The sequence below is a fragment of the Emys orbicularis genome, chromosome 4 (assembly GCF_028017835.1).
Source record: "Emys orbicularis isolate rEmyOrb1 chromosome 4, rEmyOrb1.hap1, whole genome shotgun sequence".
Lineage (NCBI taxonomy): Eukaryota > Metazoa > Chordata > Testudines > Emydidae > Emys > Emys orbicularis.
In genome coordinates this window covers 153798791-153811722 of record NC_088686.1, presented here as the reverse complement: position 1 = coordinate 153811722, position 12932 = coordinate 153798791, and the positions used below count along the sequence as shown (strand labels likewise).

General features: G+C 51.3%; 1 protein-coding gene across 1 annotated transcript; it reads right to left on the bottom strand.

The window, feature by feature from the left end:
• Window positions 1-8210: 8210 nt before the first annotated feature.
• LOC135877349 (zinc finger protein 658B-like) lies at window positions 8211-10797 on the bottom strand. The gene has a single exon (XM_065402777.1). The coding sequence runs from the start codon at window positions 10785-10787 to the stop codon at window positions 9276-9278; it is 1512 nt and encodes a 503-aa protein (XP_065258849.1). The 5' UTR covers window positions 10788-10797; the 3' UTR covers window positions 8211-9275.
• Between the last annotated feature and the right edge of the window lie 2135 nt (window positions 10798-12932).

Here is a 12932-nt window from a genome sequence, read left to right as displayed (position 1 = left end):
AGTGATACTGCATAACAGTTGCCACAAGCAAGAGTATATCTCTGGGCTTTCCAGGTTCTGGGAGAACAAGCAAAAACCTTTTAACTCTAAGTCTAAAAGAGACAAGGAGTGGATCCTGGTTGGTGGCAGCAACGGTACCAGCTAGAGTGTCACCAAGCACTGGTATGTGCATGTGCCTGCTGTTTACCGATGGGTAAGCAAGTGGTCACATGCTAGCCCTATACAGGACTCGCATGTTGAGTTACGTTGGTGTCTTTCTGTTTTGGTGGTAGCAGTGGGTTAGCACTGTTATGGGAGATTTCCGGTTTGGAAACAATAATGTCACCACAGAAGCTTGGTGGGGCAATGCTGTCTGGGCAGGGAGCATTTGACAGGAAGGAGAAAGCAAAGCGCTCTGTCAGGCTGTGTTCATTCACACCTCGCCTGCGGTGATGTGACCCAGAGATGATCAGGGCAGGGTTTGGGTCATGCAGAGGCCCTGAGGAAGCTGTCAGGTCTGTATTATGCTAATAAGAAGCACACAGGATCTTTTTCTAGGGGAAAAGGCAATAGGCCGCGTTTATTGAAGATACAACAATTAGCATATGCATTCACACACACACATACTCACTGGGTGTTTGGGTTTGTGTGATTAGACAGTTGGCTACCCTAAGCAGGGCTGTTTGCTTGACTTGGCCAGTGACAGTTGGGAATTTGAACACAACAGCAGGCGGCCAGTTTACTTGGCATCCCCAAGGCAGTGACAGTTGGGAAGTTCAAAAATTCAAAAAGGAGGGGGCAGTGAGTGAGTCCAAGAGCAGTGGTTCAGTCCAGTTGATTCTAAGCACAGAATGGAACATTCCAGTTTGTTTGGGCAGGCAAAGTTGGACGAGACCACTTGGGCTGGTATGTGGCCAGCTCACCTGGCCAGTGGCCACACTGAAGCACTAGGCCCAGGGAACAGAGCAGCCCAGGGAACAGTGCAGGCAGGGGAGTAGCTCAGGGTTCAGGCAGGAGGTAGCTCAGGGTGCAGGGTTGGGGTAGCTAGGGGCTGGGTGCAGGCAGGGGAGTAGCTCAGGGTGCAGGGAGGGGGTAGCTAGGGGCTGGGTGCAGGCAGGGGAGTAGCTCAGGGTGCAGGGAGGGGAGTAGCTCAGGGTTCAGGCAGGAGGTAGCTCAGGGTGCAGGGTTGGGGTAGCTAGGGGCTGGGTGCAGGCAGGGGATAGCTCAGGTTGCAGGGAGGGGGTAGCTAGGGGCTGGGTGCAGGCAGGGGAGTAGCTCAGGGTGCAGGGAGGGGGTAGCTAGGGGCTGGGTGCAGGCAGGGGATAGCTCAGGTTGCAGGGTTGGGGTAGCTAGGGGCTGTGTGCAGGCCAGGGCCGGCTCTAGGCACCAGCAAAGCAAGCAGTTGCTTGGGGTGGCAAATTTGCAGGGGCGCAAGAATCCAGCATGGGAGCTGAGAACCAACAGGGAGCCCTGGGAGCTGTAGTTCCTTGGTTAGCTCCCTGCCTATAGAGCCGGCCCTGGAGCAGGGAAAGAACTACATTTCCCAGCATTCCCTCGGCCGCAATTAACAGGAAAGGGTGGGGGAAGGAGTGTGGAACTGAAACCTCATGCTGCAGCTTGCTGTGAATGGTAGGGACAAAGCCAGCTCTAGGTTTTTTGCTGCCCCCCACCCCAGCCCTGGGCTCCCCCCGCACCCCAGTGTTGCCCCAGCCTTGGATTCTCCCCCACCCACACCCCCTGCCGCCCCAGCTCTGGCCCCCACCTGCACCCCCCTGCTGCCCCAGCCCTGGGCTCTTACCCCACCCGCACCTCCTGCCGCCCCAGCCCTGGGCTCTCCACACCCGCACCTCCTGCCGCCCCAGCCCTGGGCTCTCCCCCCACCCGCACCTCCTGCCGCCCCAGCCCTGGGCTCTCCCCCCACCCGCACCCCCCTGCCGACCCAGCCCTGGGCTTTCCGCACCTGCACCCCCCTGCCGACCCAGCCCTGGGCTCTCTTCTCCCCCCTCCCCCCGCACCTCCTGCCACCCCAGCCATGGGCTATCCCCCAAAGAAAGATTTGGGTGGACTAAATGGACAGTGCACCTCTCTATCTGAAGCCTAGCAAGGGAGATCCCACTAGAATTTAAAATGAAAAGTAAGGGAGGGGTGGCTCTACTAGGACCTGGGCAGCTTTAGATACAGTACCAGGCACATAGGAGGATTTACACTTCTGAGCCATGGAAGCAGAAATTGACTTTCCTTTTCCAGATTTAGCTAATATTCAGAAAGGGAATCTAGCACCTGCCTTCCAGATTTGAACACCCTCAAAATTCAGGAGTGCTTAAGATCAATTTGGGCAGCTGTTACTTCATTTCTCCCAAATCAAATATACTGATCCACTGTAACTTGCTGTAGAAAAAGTAGAATAAATTGAGCAAGAAATGCTTCCCAGTGGTTATTAGGACTGGAATTGCTATTTTCAACAGCCATTGCCTTTTTTTGTTTGTTTTGTTTGTTTGTTTGTTTGTTTAAAAGGAAGACAGTAATATTGCATTGGCAAATTCCCCATAGAAACAAAGAATGGAACAAAAGAATAATAAAGGCACCTCAACTTTTCCTCATTTATGTAGGACAGTCTTATAATATGCATCCAGATATCCTCCAGTCACACAAGCTGAAAATTGTTCCACTTTACTGCAGTTCTGTAACCATATGGGAACCAATCCTGTCTGTGTTCTGTGCACATCCAAAATTCCTGCTGAATGACCCGCCCTGGGAGCGAGTTACCAGTGACCCAGGGCTGGGGCGGCAGGAGGGTGCAGTTGGGGGGGGAGAGAGGCAAAAATTGTTTTGCTTGGGGCAGCAAAAAACCTAGAGCTGGCCCTGGTGCAGGCAGGAGGTGGTGCAGGGAGGGGGTAGCTAGGGGCTGTGTGCAGGCAGGACAGTAGCTCAGGGTGCAGGCAGGAGGTCGCTGTACGACCAACCCCCCTAAGTTCTCTCTCTACTGCAGAGGACCTTGTGAGAACTCCAAAGTAGAGGGGAGGAGGGTGGGGAGTGGAACATCCACAGGGACACACATCTCAAAGAACCTAAGTTACTGCATAAGGTGAGTAACCTTCTCCTCTTCTTCGAGTGATGTCCCTGTGGGTGCTCCACTTCAGGTGCCTGTGGAGCAGTGGAAGGGAGGGGCTTCGGAGTTGGGTCTGTGGTCAGTGATAGGACTGTGAGGTCTAGTAAAGCGTTGGATGTTGAGTCTTGCTCGATTATGTAGTGTCGAATGAATGTGTGGGCAGATGCTCAAGTGGCAGCTTTACATATGTCCGTAATAGGTACATTATTAAGGAAGGTTACCAATGTGGAGTGACCTGGTGGAATGTGTTCTAATCCTTGGTGGGGGTTGCAGTTCGTGTTGACGATAGCAGAGGTGAATGTATTTGGAAATCCATTTGGAGAGTCTGCTTAGATATGGATTCTCCTTTAGATACCTCTGTAGTAGAGGGGAACAGCTTTGGTGCCTTCCTGAATGCTTTAATCCAGTCAAGATAAAAGGCTAGTGCCCTTCTGACATCCAGAGTATGGAGTGCTGCCTCTTGTCTGATCTTAGGGGGTTTAGGGAAGAATGCGGGAAGATGGATGGGTTGGTTGAGCTGGAATGAAAAGGGTATTTTAGGTAGAAATTTAGGATGCAGTCTTAGAGTGACTTTGTTCTTGAAGAAGATCCTGTATGAGGGGTATGCCTTGAGGGCCCCAAGTTCTCCTACGCATTTTGCGGATGTGATGGCAACAAGGAAGACCACTTTAATTGATAGATGTAAGAGCGGACATGTAGCCAAGGGTTCAAACGGAGGTCCGGTAAGAGAACGAAGTACTAGGTTAAGATCCTATGGAGGTGTTAGGACTCGAGTTCAGGACAGAGATTCCGGACACCTTGTAAGAATCGTTTTGTAATTGGAAGGGCAAAGAGATATTTTCCTAACTAATGTATTTCCCAAACTACACTGCTAATCCTATATCAAAAGGTAAGTCGTGCAGAGGCACTGCTGGAGCTCCGACTCAGACTAAGGGTAGTTGAGAAGGACTGAGGGGGGGGGGGGGGGTGTTAGGGTTCCTTCCCCACTCTGAACTCTAGGGTACAGATTTGGGCTCCCGCATGAAAACCCCCTAAGATTATTTTTACCAGCTTAGGTTAAAACCTGGTACTCTGCTGCCACCACCAAGCTTTAACAAGAAACAGGGAAAGGACCACTTGAAGTTCCTCTTCCCCCCCAAGCCTTTACACCCCTTTTCCTGGGGAGGCTTGAGAATAATAACCTAACCAATTGGTTACAAAGTGAGCAAAGACCCAAACCCCTGGGTCTTTGGACAATGGAAAAATCAGTCAGGTTCTTAAAAGAAGGATTTTATTAAAAAGAAAAGGTAAAACTTATCTCTGTAAAATTAGAATGGAAAATAACTTTACAGGCTAATCAGATTCAAAGAGCCCAGAGGAACCCCCTCTAGCCTTAGTTTTAAAGTTACAGCAAAACAGGGATAAACCCTCTAGCAAAAGGAACATTTTACAAGTTGAGAAAACAAAGATAAACTAATACGCCTTGCCTGGCTGTTACTTACAAGTTTGAAATATGAGAGACTTGTTCAGGAAGATTTGGAGAACATGGGTTGATGTCCGGTTCCTCTTAGTCCCAAGAGCAAACACACCAAAACAAAGAGCACAAACAAAAGCCTCCCCCCGCCACCCAGATTTGAAAGTATCTTGTCCCCTTATTGGTCCTTTGGGTCAGGTGTCAGCCAGGTTACCTGAGCTTTTTAACCCTTTACAGGTAAAAGGGTTTTAGGTGCCTCTGGCCAGGAGGGATTTTATAGTATTGTATACAGGAGGGTTGTTACCCTTCCTTTTATAGTTATAACGGGGTTGGTCGTACAGCGCTGGTTAATGGCCCCTGCTAGCACGAGACAGGGAGAGCACACATGCGACCCCACCGGGCACTGCTAGACTAGAGGTGCAGGGGTGCACAATCACCTGAAGTGGAGCCCCCACAGGGACATCACTCGAAGAAGAACCTGTAGTTATTAGATACTAGAGGATTGGATACCAGCCTGATTTTCAAGTAAGATCTGAGTTACATATTGACCTGGTTAAGTGGCTGGTCCCTTGGGATTGGAAGGATTTTATGTATGATGAATAAGGACCTAATAAGACCTGGTCTCCCCCATTAAATCTTGCTATTGTAGGGGGTTTGCAGTATTGCCACCCCTACTTCTGTGCTGCCTTCAGAGCTGGGCAGCGGGAGATGGTGGCTGCTGGCTGAGAGCCCAGCTTTGAAGGCACTGCTGCTGCCATCAGCAGCGCAGATGTGAGGGTGGCATGGTATGGTATTGCTGCCCGTCTGAGCTGCCACCAGCAGCAGTGGAGAAGGGTGGCAATACTATACCATGCCACCCTTCTGCGCTGCTGGTGGTGGCTCTGCCTTCAGAGTTGGGCTCTTGGCCTGCAGCCACCACTCTCCCACCACCCAGCTCTGAAGGCAGCACAGAAGTAAGGGTGGTAATACCACGGCGCACACACAAAATAGCCTTGCAACACAATAGCCTTCTGGGTTGGGATCCCCAGTTTGAAAAATGCTGACTTGACGTCTTTACATGTTTATATTTTAAAATACATATTCATGATTTGTGACAACACCATGAAATTTAAGATTTAAAGATCTGTAACTGTGAAAATCAAGATTTTAAAAATGCTATGACCGTAAAATTTTTCAAAATGGACTGTGAATTTCATAGGGCCCTAATGATGAATCTGTCTTTCAGTGACCTCTCATCTTAAAGACCAGATGTCTGGGTGGTGAGCCAAGAGCTGGATTTCCTAAGGGGACTGTGTTTTCTGATTACAGGTTAACCAGTATAGTGAGACAGAAGATCATTTTGTTACCGCTTGGTAAACTCTGATAGAATAACCATCAGTTTGGGGTGTATCTGCCCAGTTTCATACAGTTTATCCTGAATACGGTATTCTCAGTTGTGACCCACTCCATAGATTTTTAAGTCCAGAAGGGACCATTACATCATCTAGTTTGCCCTTGTGTGTAACACAGGCCAGAGAATCTCACCCAGTTACCCCTGTACTGAGCCCAATAATGTATTTGTCTGAAGCATGGTCCAGAAAGGTGTCCAGTCTGGATTTGAAGACACCAGGAGATGGAGAACCCACTTCCCTTGGTGACACTGAGATTAGAACGAAATCTCTGAGAGCAGAAGAAAGTGACCAGAGCAGGAAATGCCCAAGGGGTGGGGCGAAGGGACCTCAGACAGGACAGGAGACAGATGCTGAAATCACTTCCACTTCTCTTCCGGCGCAGACTGACAGCAGCATCCTGACTCCCGTTGGGCAGAGCTGGCATGGAGAAGACATGGAAAAAGCTGCTGTGGCAGACCCTGGAAGAGCAGGGGGACCGAGAGCTAAGGAGATATGAGAGCAGGCTGCAAGTGGCCCTGCTGGACCGAGGGGTGAGGCACATTCCCTGTGAGAAGCTGGACATAGGGGCTGCCACAGCTATTAAGGATGTGCTGATCAGGTTCTGCACCGAGCGCTACGGGGTGGAGGTGGCCGTGAAGGTGCTGACAGACATTGACCGCAGAGACAGTACAGAATGAGCTCAGGAGAGATCAGACCCCCTAATGGGGAACCCACATTACACACCCCAACCTGCCATCTTATTTCTGTACACAGCCCAGCCAGGGATAAATCCAGCTCTTGCCATCAGGAGTCAGCTCAGTTCCCCGAAGCTTGTCCCCTTCTGTCCTGTTCCCTCCAACCTCTCCCAGTCCTGTCTCTTCCCCACCCGCAACTCCTCAGTCCAGTCCCACTCATCTTCCTCAGTGAGTCCCAGGTTCTCCTTGCCCAGCCAGTCCCAGTTCCTCACAGCTCCTCGTCTGATCTGTATCTCCCCTCTCCCACCACTGTTTCCTAACCCCCGTTTCCTTGTCCAGCCAGTGCCTGTCTCACCCTGTCCAATCTCAGTGTGCCCTGTCCCCCCGGCCCTCCACCCAACGGGCTCCCAATCCCCTGTCCTTTCTGTCTGTCACTGGCCGAGTCGTGGGTGCTCTGGCCTAATGGGCAGAGCAAGAGTCTGAACTCAGAAGAGACGGGTCCTGAGGCAGAGCCAAGGGTCGGAGCTGGGAGTTAGAAGCCAAAGGGTAACTGGAGTCACAGTCAGGAGGCACAGCAAAGGGTCAGAATTGGGAGCCCAAAGCCAGCATGGAGCTGGGGCTGGAGCAGGAGCAGAGCTAGACACAGTAGAGCAGGGACAGGACCAAGCACAGCTGCAGCCAAGAAGCATGTTGAGCAGCCAGTGCTCTGTTATTGCTACTGGGCTTATAAACCAGGCTGCTGGCCCTGCGGCCAGTCACACCCTGCGATCAATCAGGCAGCTCCAGGCCAGGGCAGCTGGGCCTACTAGTTGCCAGGCAGCGAAGTTAGCTGGGGAGCAGGCCAGTGGCTGCACCCAGCTGACCTGACCCCTGTGAGTAGCCCACTTTCAGGGGCGCCTTCCAGGAGCCCTAGAACCAGGATTCTTGGGGTCTGCTCTGGGAAAGGACGCAGAAGGCCCGGGGCATGGCCATGTGCCGTGGGATCCCATGAGCTCACAGAACTCCATCTGTTTCCTTTAACAAAGAGAAGGTAAGGGGTGACTTGCTTACAGTCTGTAAGTATCACATAGGGAACAAATATTTCATAATGGGCTCTTCAATCTAGCTGACAAAGGTATAACATGAGCCAATGGCTGAAAGTTGAAGCAAGACACATTCCGATTGGAAATAAGGCACACATTTCTGACAGTGAAGGTAATTAACCATTTGGGAACAATTTACCAAGGTCCTGGTGGATTCTTAAGATGGGATGTTTTGTTAAATGATCTGCCCTAGGAATCCCCCACCCCCTCAAATCTTTTCTATACTTCTGCCACCCACACCCAATAACTCTCCTGGTTCACTCCCAGGCTCCTCCCAGCAAGTATTTCCCTCTCCCTCACTCCTCCGTTACCCCTGACTCCCGCAAGCGTTTGCGCTGCTTCTGAGGGGTGCGGGACATACATTTCTATATTGTATTTTACATTAATTATTACTCAAAGTTCTGTATTAATATGCCTAGTAAGGAATCTATCTGTCAAAAACACCTCCTGAATCTTTTTTGCTGTCTGTATTGTTACAGACATACTTGCTGACAGGGATTTTGAAATAAATTAGCAAAATAATTGAAACTAGTGATTTTATTGTGTTATTTTGACAAATAAATTATGCAGAATTTTAAAATATTGTTCACAGTATTTTTAAGTGCAGAATTCCCCCAGGAGTAATGGGAAACTCTATCTGTGTACCTGACAGTCACACCGTTCATCCAGCCTCATGGGCAGTTAGGCCTTAGAACACTTTAATTGGTTCACCTTAAAGATTGACACTTTACACTGGCTTCTCCACATGCCGTGTGAATGCATCAGCTTCTTTAACAGCAAAGAAACACCTGCTTAGACAGACCTTTGTTACACATTAGGTACGTAGTTCTTCTTCATCACATTTCTATTTAAAATAGACGGCATGAGCAGTTCCTGAGTCTCCTTTCAATCACGCACACTGGGCTCTCCTGCCCCGCCCCTCAATCCAATCCATGCTGACACGGGTAACATCTAGAGGTGGGATTTGCAGTCCTAAGAGTCACCCGCTGGCTGGAACCAAGGAAGGCGTGGGGGGAAGTTCCCGGCTGAGTCCCATCTAGACGGGGGGATCGTGTGTGTGTCCCAGCCAGATGCGTGAGTGAGTCGGGATGGAGAGAGAGAGAGAGCCCTAGCTGGATCCCACCTACATGGGGGGGGGGAGGGTTCCCTAATGGAGTAGGCTGTGACCATCTGCTCTAAATTCCCTCCACCTGTCTGCTCTTCCCCACACTGCTCAACCAAGTCTCCTTCCTTGCCCCACGCAGTCTCTCTGCTGGGCATCATGGGGACAGGACCACTCCCTGATCTCCATCTGCTGGTGCTGTGCCAGGCCCACTGGCTGCCAGAAGCCCCTCAGGCCCTGGCATTGGCAGAAGGGCATTGGTGAGAGTGACCTGGTGCCGGGTGAGGTTGGCCAATCTTGCGAAGTACTTGCTCCAGTCAGCACAGCTGCACTGCCACTCTCAGCTGTGAATGCACCAATGTGATATCAAGGAGGCCCATCCAAAGCTCTTGCTGCAGTCAGTGCATGGGAATGGCCTCTCCCCAGCGTGCATGCACTGCTGCTTGGTCAGTGAACTGGTTCTGCTGAAGTTCTTCCCAGAACCGTCACAGCAGTGCAGCCACTCCCTGGTGTGTGCACTGGTGTCTTCTCAGGTGTGAAATCTGTACAAAGCCCTTGCCGCAGTCAGCACAGTGATGTGGCCGCTCCCCGGTGTGCGTGAACTGATGTATTCTCAGGTGTGAAATCTGTACAAAACCCTTGCCGCAGTCAGCACAGCAGTGCGGCCGCTCTCCAGTGTGTGTGCGTTGATGAACTCTCAGGTGTGAAATCTGTACAAAACCCTTTCCGCAGTTAGCACAGCAGTGCGGCCGCTCCCCGGTGTGTGTGCGCTGGTGTGCTCTCAGGTGTGCAATCTGTGCAAAGCCCTTGCCGCAGTCAGCACAGCAGTGCGGCCGCTCCCCAGTGTGCGTGCGCTGGTGTCTTCTGAGGTGTGAGCTCTCTGCAAAGCTCTTGCCACAGTCAGTGCAGTGGTACGGCCGCTCCCCGGTGTGCGCGCGCTGTTGTCTTCTCAGCTTTGAGCTCTCTGCAAAGCCCTTGCTGCAGTCAGCACAGTGCTGCAGCCGCTCCCCGGTGTGTGCGCGCTGGTGTGCTCTCAGGTGTGCAATCTGTGCAAAGCCCTTGCCACAGTCAGCACAGCGATGCGGCCGCTCCCCGGTGTGTGTGCGTTGATGTACTCTCAGGTGTGAAATCTGTGCAAAGCCCTTGCCGCAGTCAGCACAGCGGTGTGGCCGCTCTCCTGTGTGTGTGCGCTGGTGTGTTCTCAGGTGTGAGCTCCGCGCAAAGCCCTTGCCACAGTCAGCACAGCGGTGCGGCCGCTTCCCAGTGTCCATGGGCTGGTGAAGGGTCAGCGTCTTGCCACTGCTGAACATCTTACCACAGTCAGCACAGTGGTACGACCGCTCCCCAGTGTGTGCGCGCTGGTGTGTTCTCAGGCTTGAGTTCCGTGCAAAGCCCTTGCCGCAGTCAGCACAGCGGTACGACTGCTCCCTGGTGTGCAGGCGCTGGTGTGATCTCAGGCTTGAGTTCCGTGCAAAGCTCTTGCCGCAGTCAGCACAGCAGTACGGCCGCTCCCCACTGTGCATGCGCCGGTGTCGTCTCAAGGTTGAGCTCTCTGCAAAGCTCTTGCCGCAGTCAGCACAGTGGTGCGGCCGCTCCCCGGTGTGCGTGCGCTGATGTATTCTTAGGTTTGAGCTCCGTGCAAAGCCCTTGCCACAGTCAGTGCAGCAGTATGGCCTCTCCCTGGTGTGCGTACGCCGGTGTATTCTCAGGATTGAGGACTGTCTGAAGCTCCTGCCACAGTCAGCACAACGATGCAGCATCTCCCCGGTATGCGTGCGCTGGTGCTGGGTCAGTGCGGAGGGGTTGCTGAATCTCTTGCCGCAACTGATGCAGCGGTAGGGGTGCTGGCCCATGGGGAGTCTCTGTTGTGTAGCCAGGTCCAGTCTCTGGTGGAGTCTACCCCGGGGAGGCACTGCGTCCTGTGCATGGATCTCTCTGTGGGATGTGGGATCCTGTGTTCCTGCTGCGCTCTCCCCACATTCAGACCGTGTCCTCATTCCTCCCAGGATCTCGTGCCCTGCTGGAGAGAGCAGAGGCAATCATCACGGTTAAGGCTACAGGTTTGTCAAGGATGGAAAAATGTCACGGATGGAGCGATTTCCCCATTTGTCCGTGACTATTTTTTGGATGGGTGCCTCACCCTGCAATGGTGGCACTTGTCCTACAGGGTTGGACACAATGCCTCGCTCCAGGCAGTGAGACCTGGCCTGCGGAGTTCCAGTGCCACTCAGATTTGCCCCCGCTCCCTGTCATGATGGTGGGGTAAGCAGGCCATTCACCCCTTCCAGCTTAGCAGTGTCACTGATTGGGTTGTAAAACAATACAAACATGTTTTTCAGGTTACATCACACAAACCCTGAGTGACTTGTCATCCCCTCAACCCCCTTCCAACCCACCCCCCAAACCCTCATGCCTCACCTCTGTTGGGGGGAGCAATCCCCCCCAAAAAACTGCACCCATGGTCGTGTTCCCCACCCCCACACCATGGCTTCCCTGGCGTTTTCTGCAGGGAGGCACCGGAATTCTGCGGGGGAGCCGTTTTCTGCGGGCGCACAGTCACGCAGACTCTCCCCAGGAGTAAAAGTAATAAGTAACAGTCAGCATGGATTTGTCAAGAACAAATTATGTCAAACCAACCTAACATCCTTTTTTGACAGGTAACAAGCCTTGTAGATAGGACGGAAGCAGCAGATGTCACATCTTGACTTTAGTAAGGCTTTTGATACTGTCTTACATGACCTTCTCATAAACAAACTAGAGAAACATAGCTTAGGCAAGCCTACTATAAGGTTGGTGCACAACTGGTTGGAAAACCGTACTCAGAGAGTACTTGTTATGGTTCACAAATGAGCTGCAACAGTATATCGAGAGAGCCCGCAGGGATCTGTCCTGGGTCCAGTTCTATTCAACATCTTCATAAATGATTTGGTAATGGCATACAGAATACACTCATAAAGTTTACGGACAATTTAAAGCTGGGAGGGATTGCAAGCACATTAGAGCAGAGGATTAGAATTCAAAATGATCTTGACAAACTAAAGAAATGGTTGGAATTAAATAGGATGAAATTCTATAAGCCCATATGACAAGTACTACACTTAGGTAGGAATAATCAATTACACAAATACAGAATGGGAAATGACTGCCCAGGAAGGAATACTGCAGAGAACCATCTGGGGTTATAGTGGATCACAAACTAAATATGAGTCAACAATGGAATCGTTTTTTGAAGGAAAAAAAGCAAATATTATTCTGGGATGTATTAGCCAGAGTGTTGCAAGCAAGAGGAGAAGTAATTCTTCCACTCTACTCGGCACTGGGAAAGCCTCAGCTGGAGTAGCGTGTCCAGTTCTGGACCCCACACTTCAGAAAGGATATGGACAAACTGGAGAGGATCAGAGGAGAGCAACAAGAATGACTAAAGATCTAGAAAACATGACCCATGAGGAAAGATTGAAAAAATTGGATTTGTTTAGTCTGGAGAAGACTGGGGTGGGGGGTGACCTGATAACAGTTTTCAAGACCGTAAAATGCTGTTACAAACAGGAGGGTGATCTATTGTTCTCCTTATCCACTGAGGCCAGGACAAGAAGTAATGGGCTTAAATTTCAGGAAGGGAGATTTAGGTTAGATATTAGGAAAACCTTCCAAACTGTTAGGGTAGTTAAGAACTGGAAAAAATTACCTGGGAGGTTGTGGAATCTCCATCATCGGAGGTTTCTAAGAACAGGTTAGACAGACACCTGTCAGGGATGGACTAGATAATACTTAGCCCTGCCTCGGTGCAGGGGACCGGTGTAGATGATCTACCAAGGTCCCTTCTAGTCCTACATTTCTAGGATTCATAGATATCAAGGCCAGACAGGCTCATTGTACCCATCCAGCCTGGCTTCCTGCCTATCCCAGCCAGAGAATCTCCCCCAGCCACTCCTGCCTTCGGCCCAGTAACTGCTGGCTGAGTTAGAGTAGGGCTTTTAGAAAGAGACGCCCCATCTACATTCACATACTCGCAGAGATGGAGAATCCAACCTGTCCCTAGGGGAGCTCTCCCAATGGTTCATTCCCCTCCCAGATAAACCCTGGCCCCTAATTCCCAGCCTCCATTTGTCCCGTTCAGCTCCCAGCCAATGGATCTCGCTCTG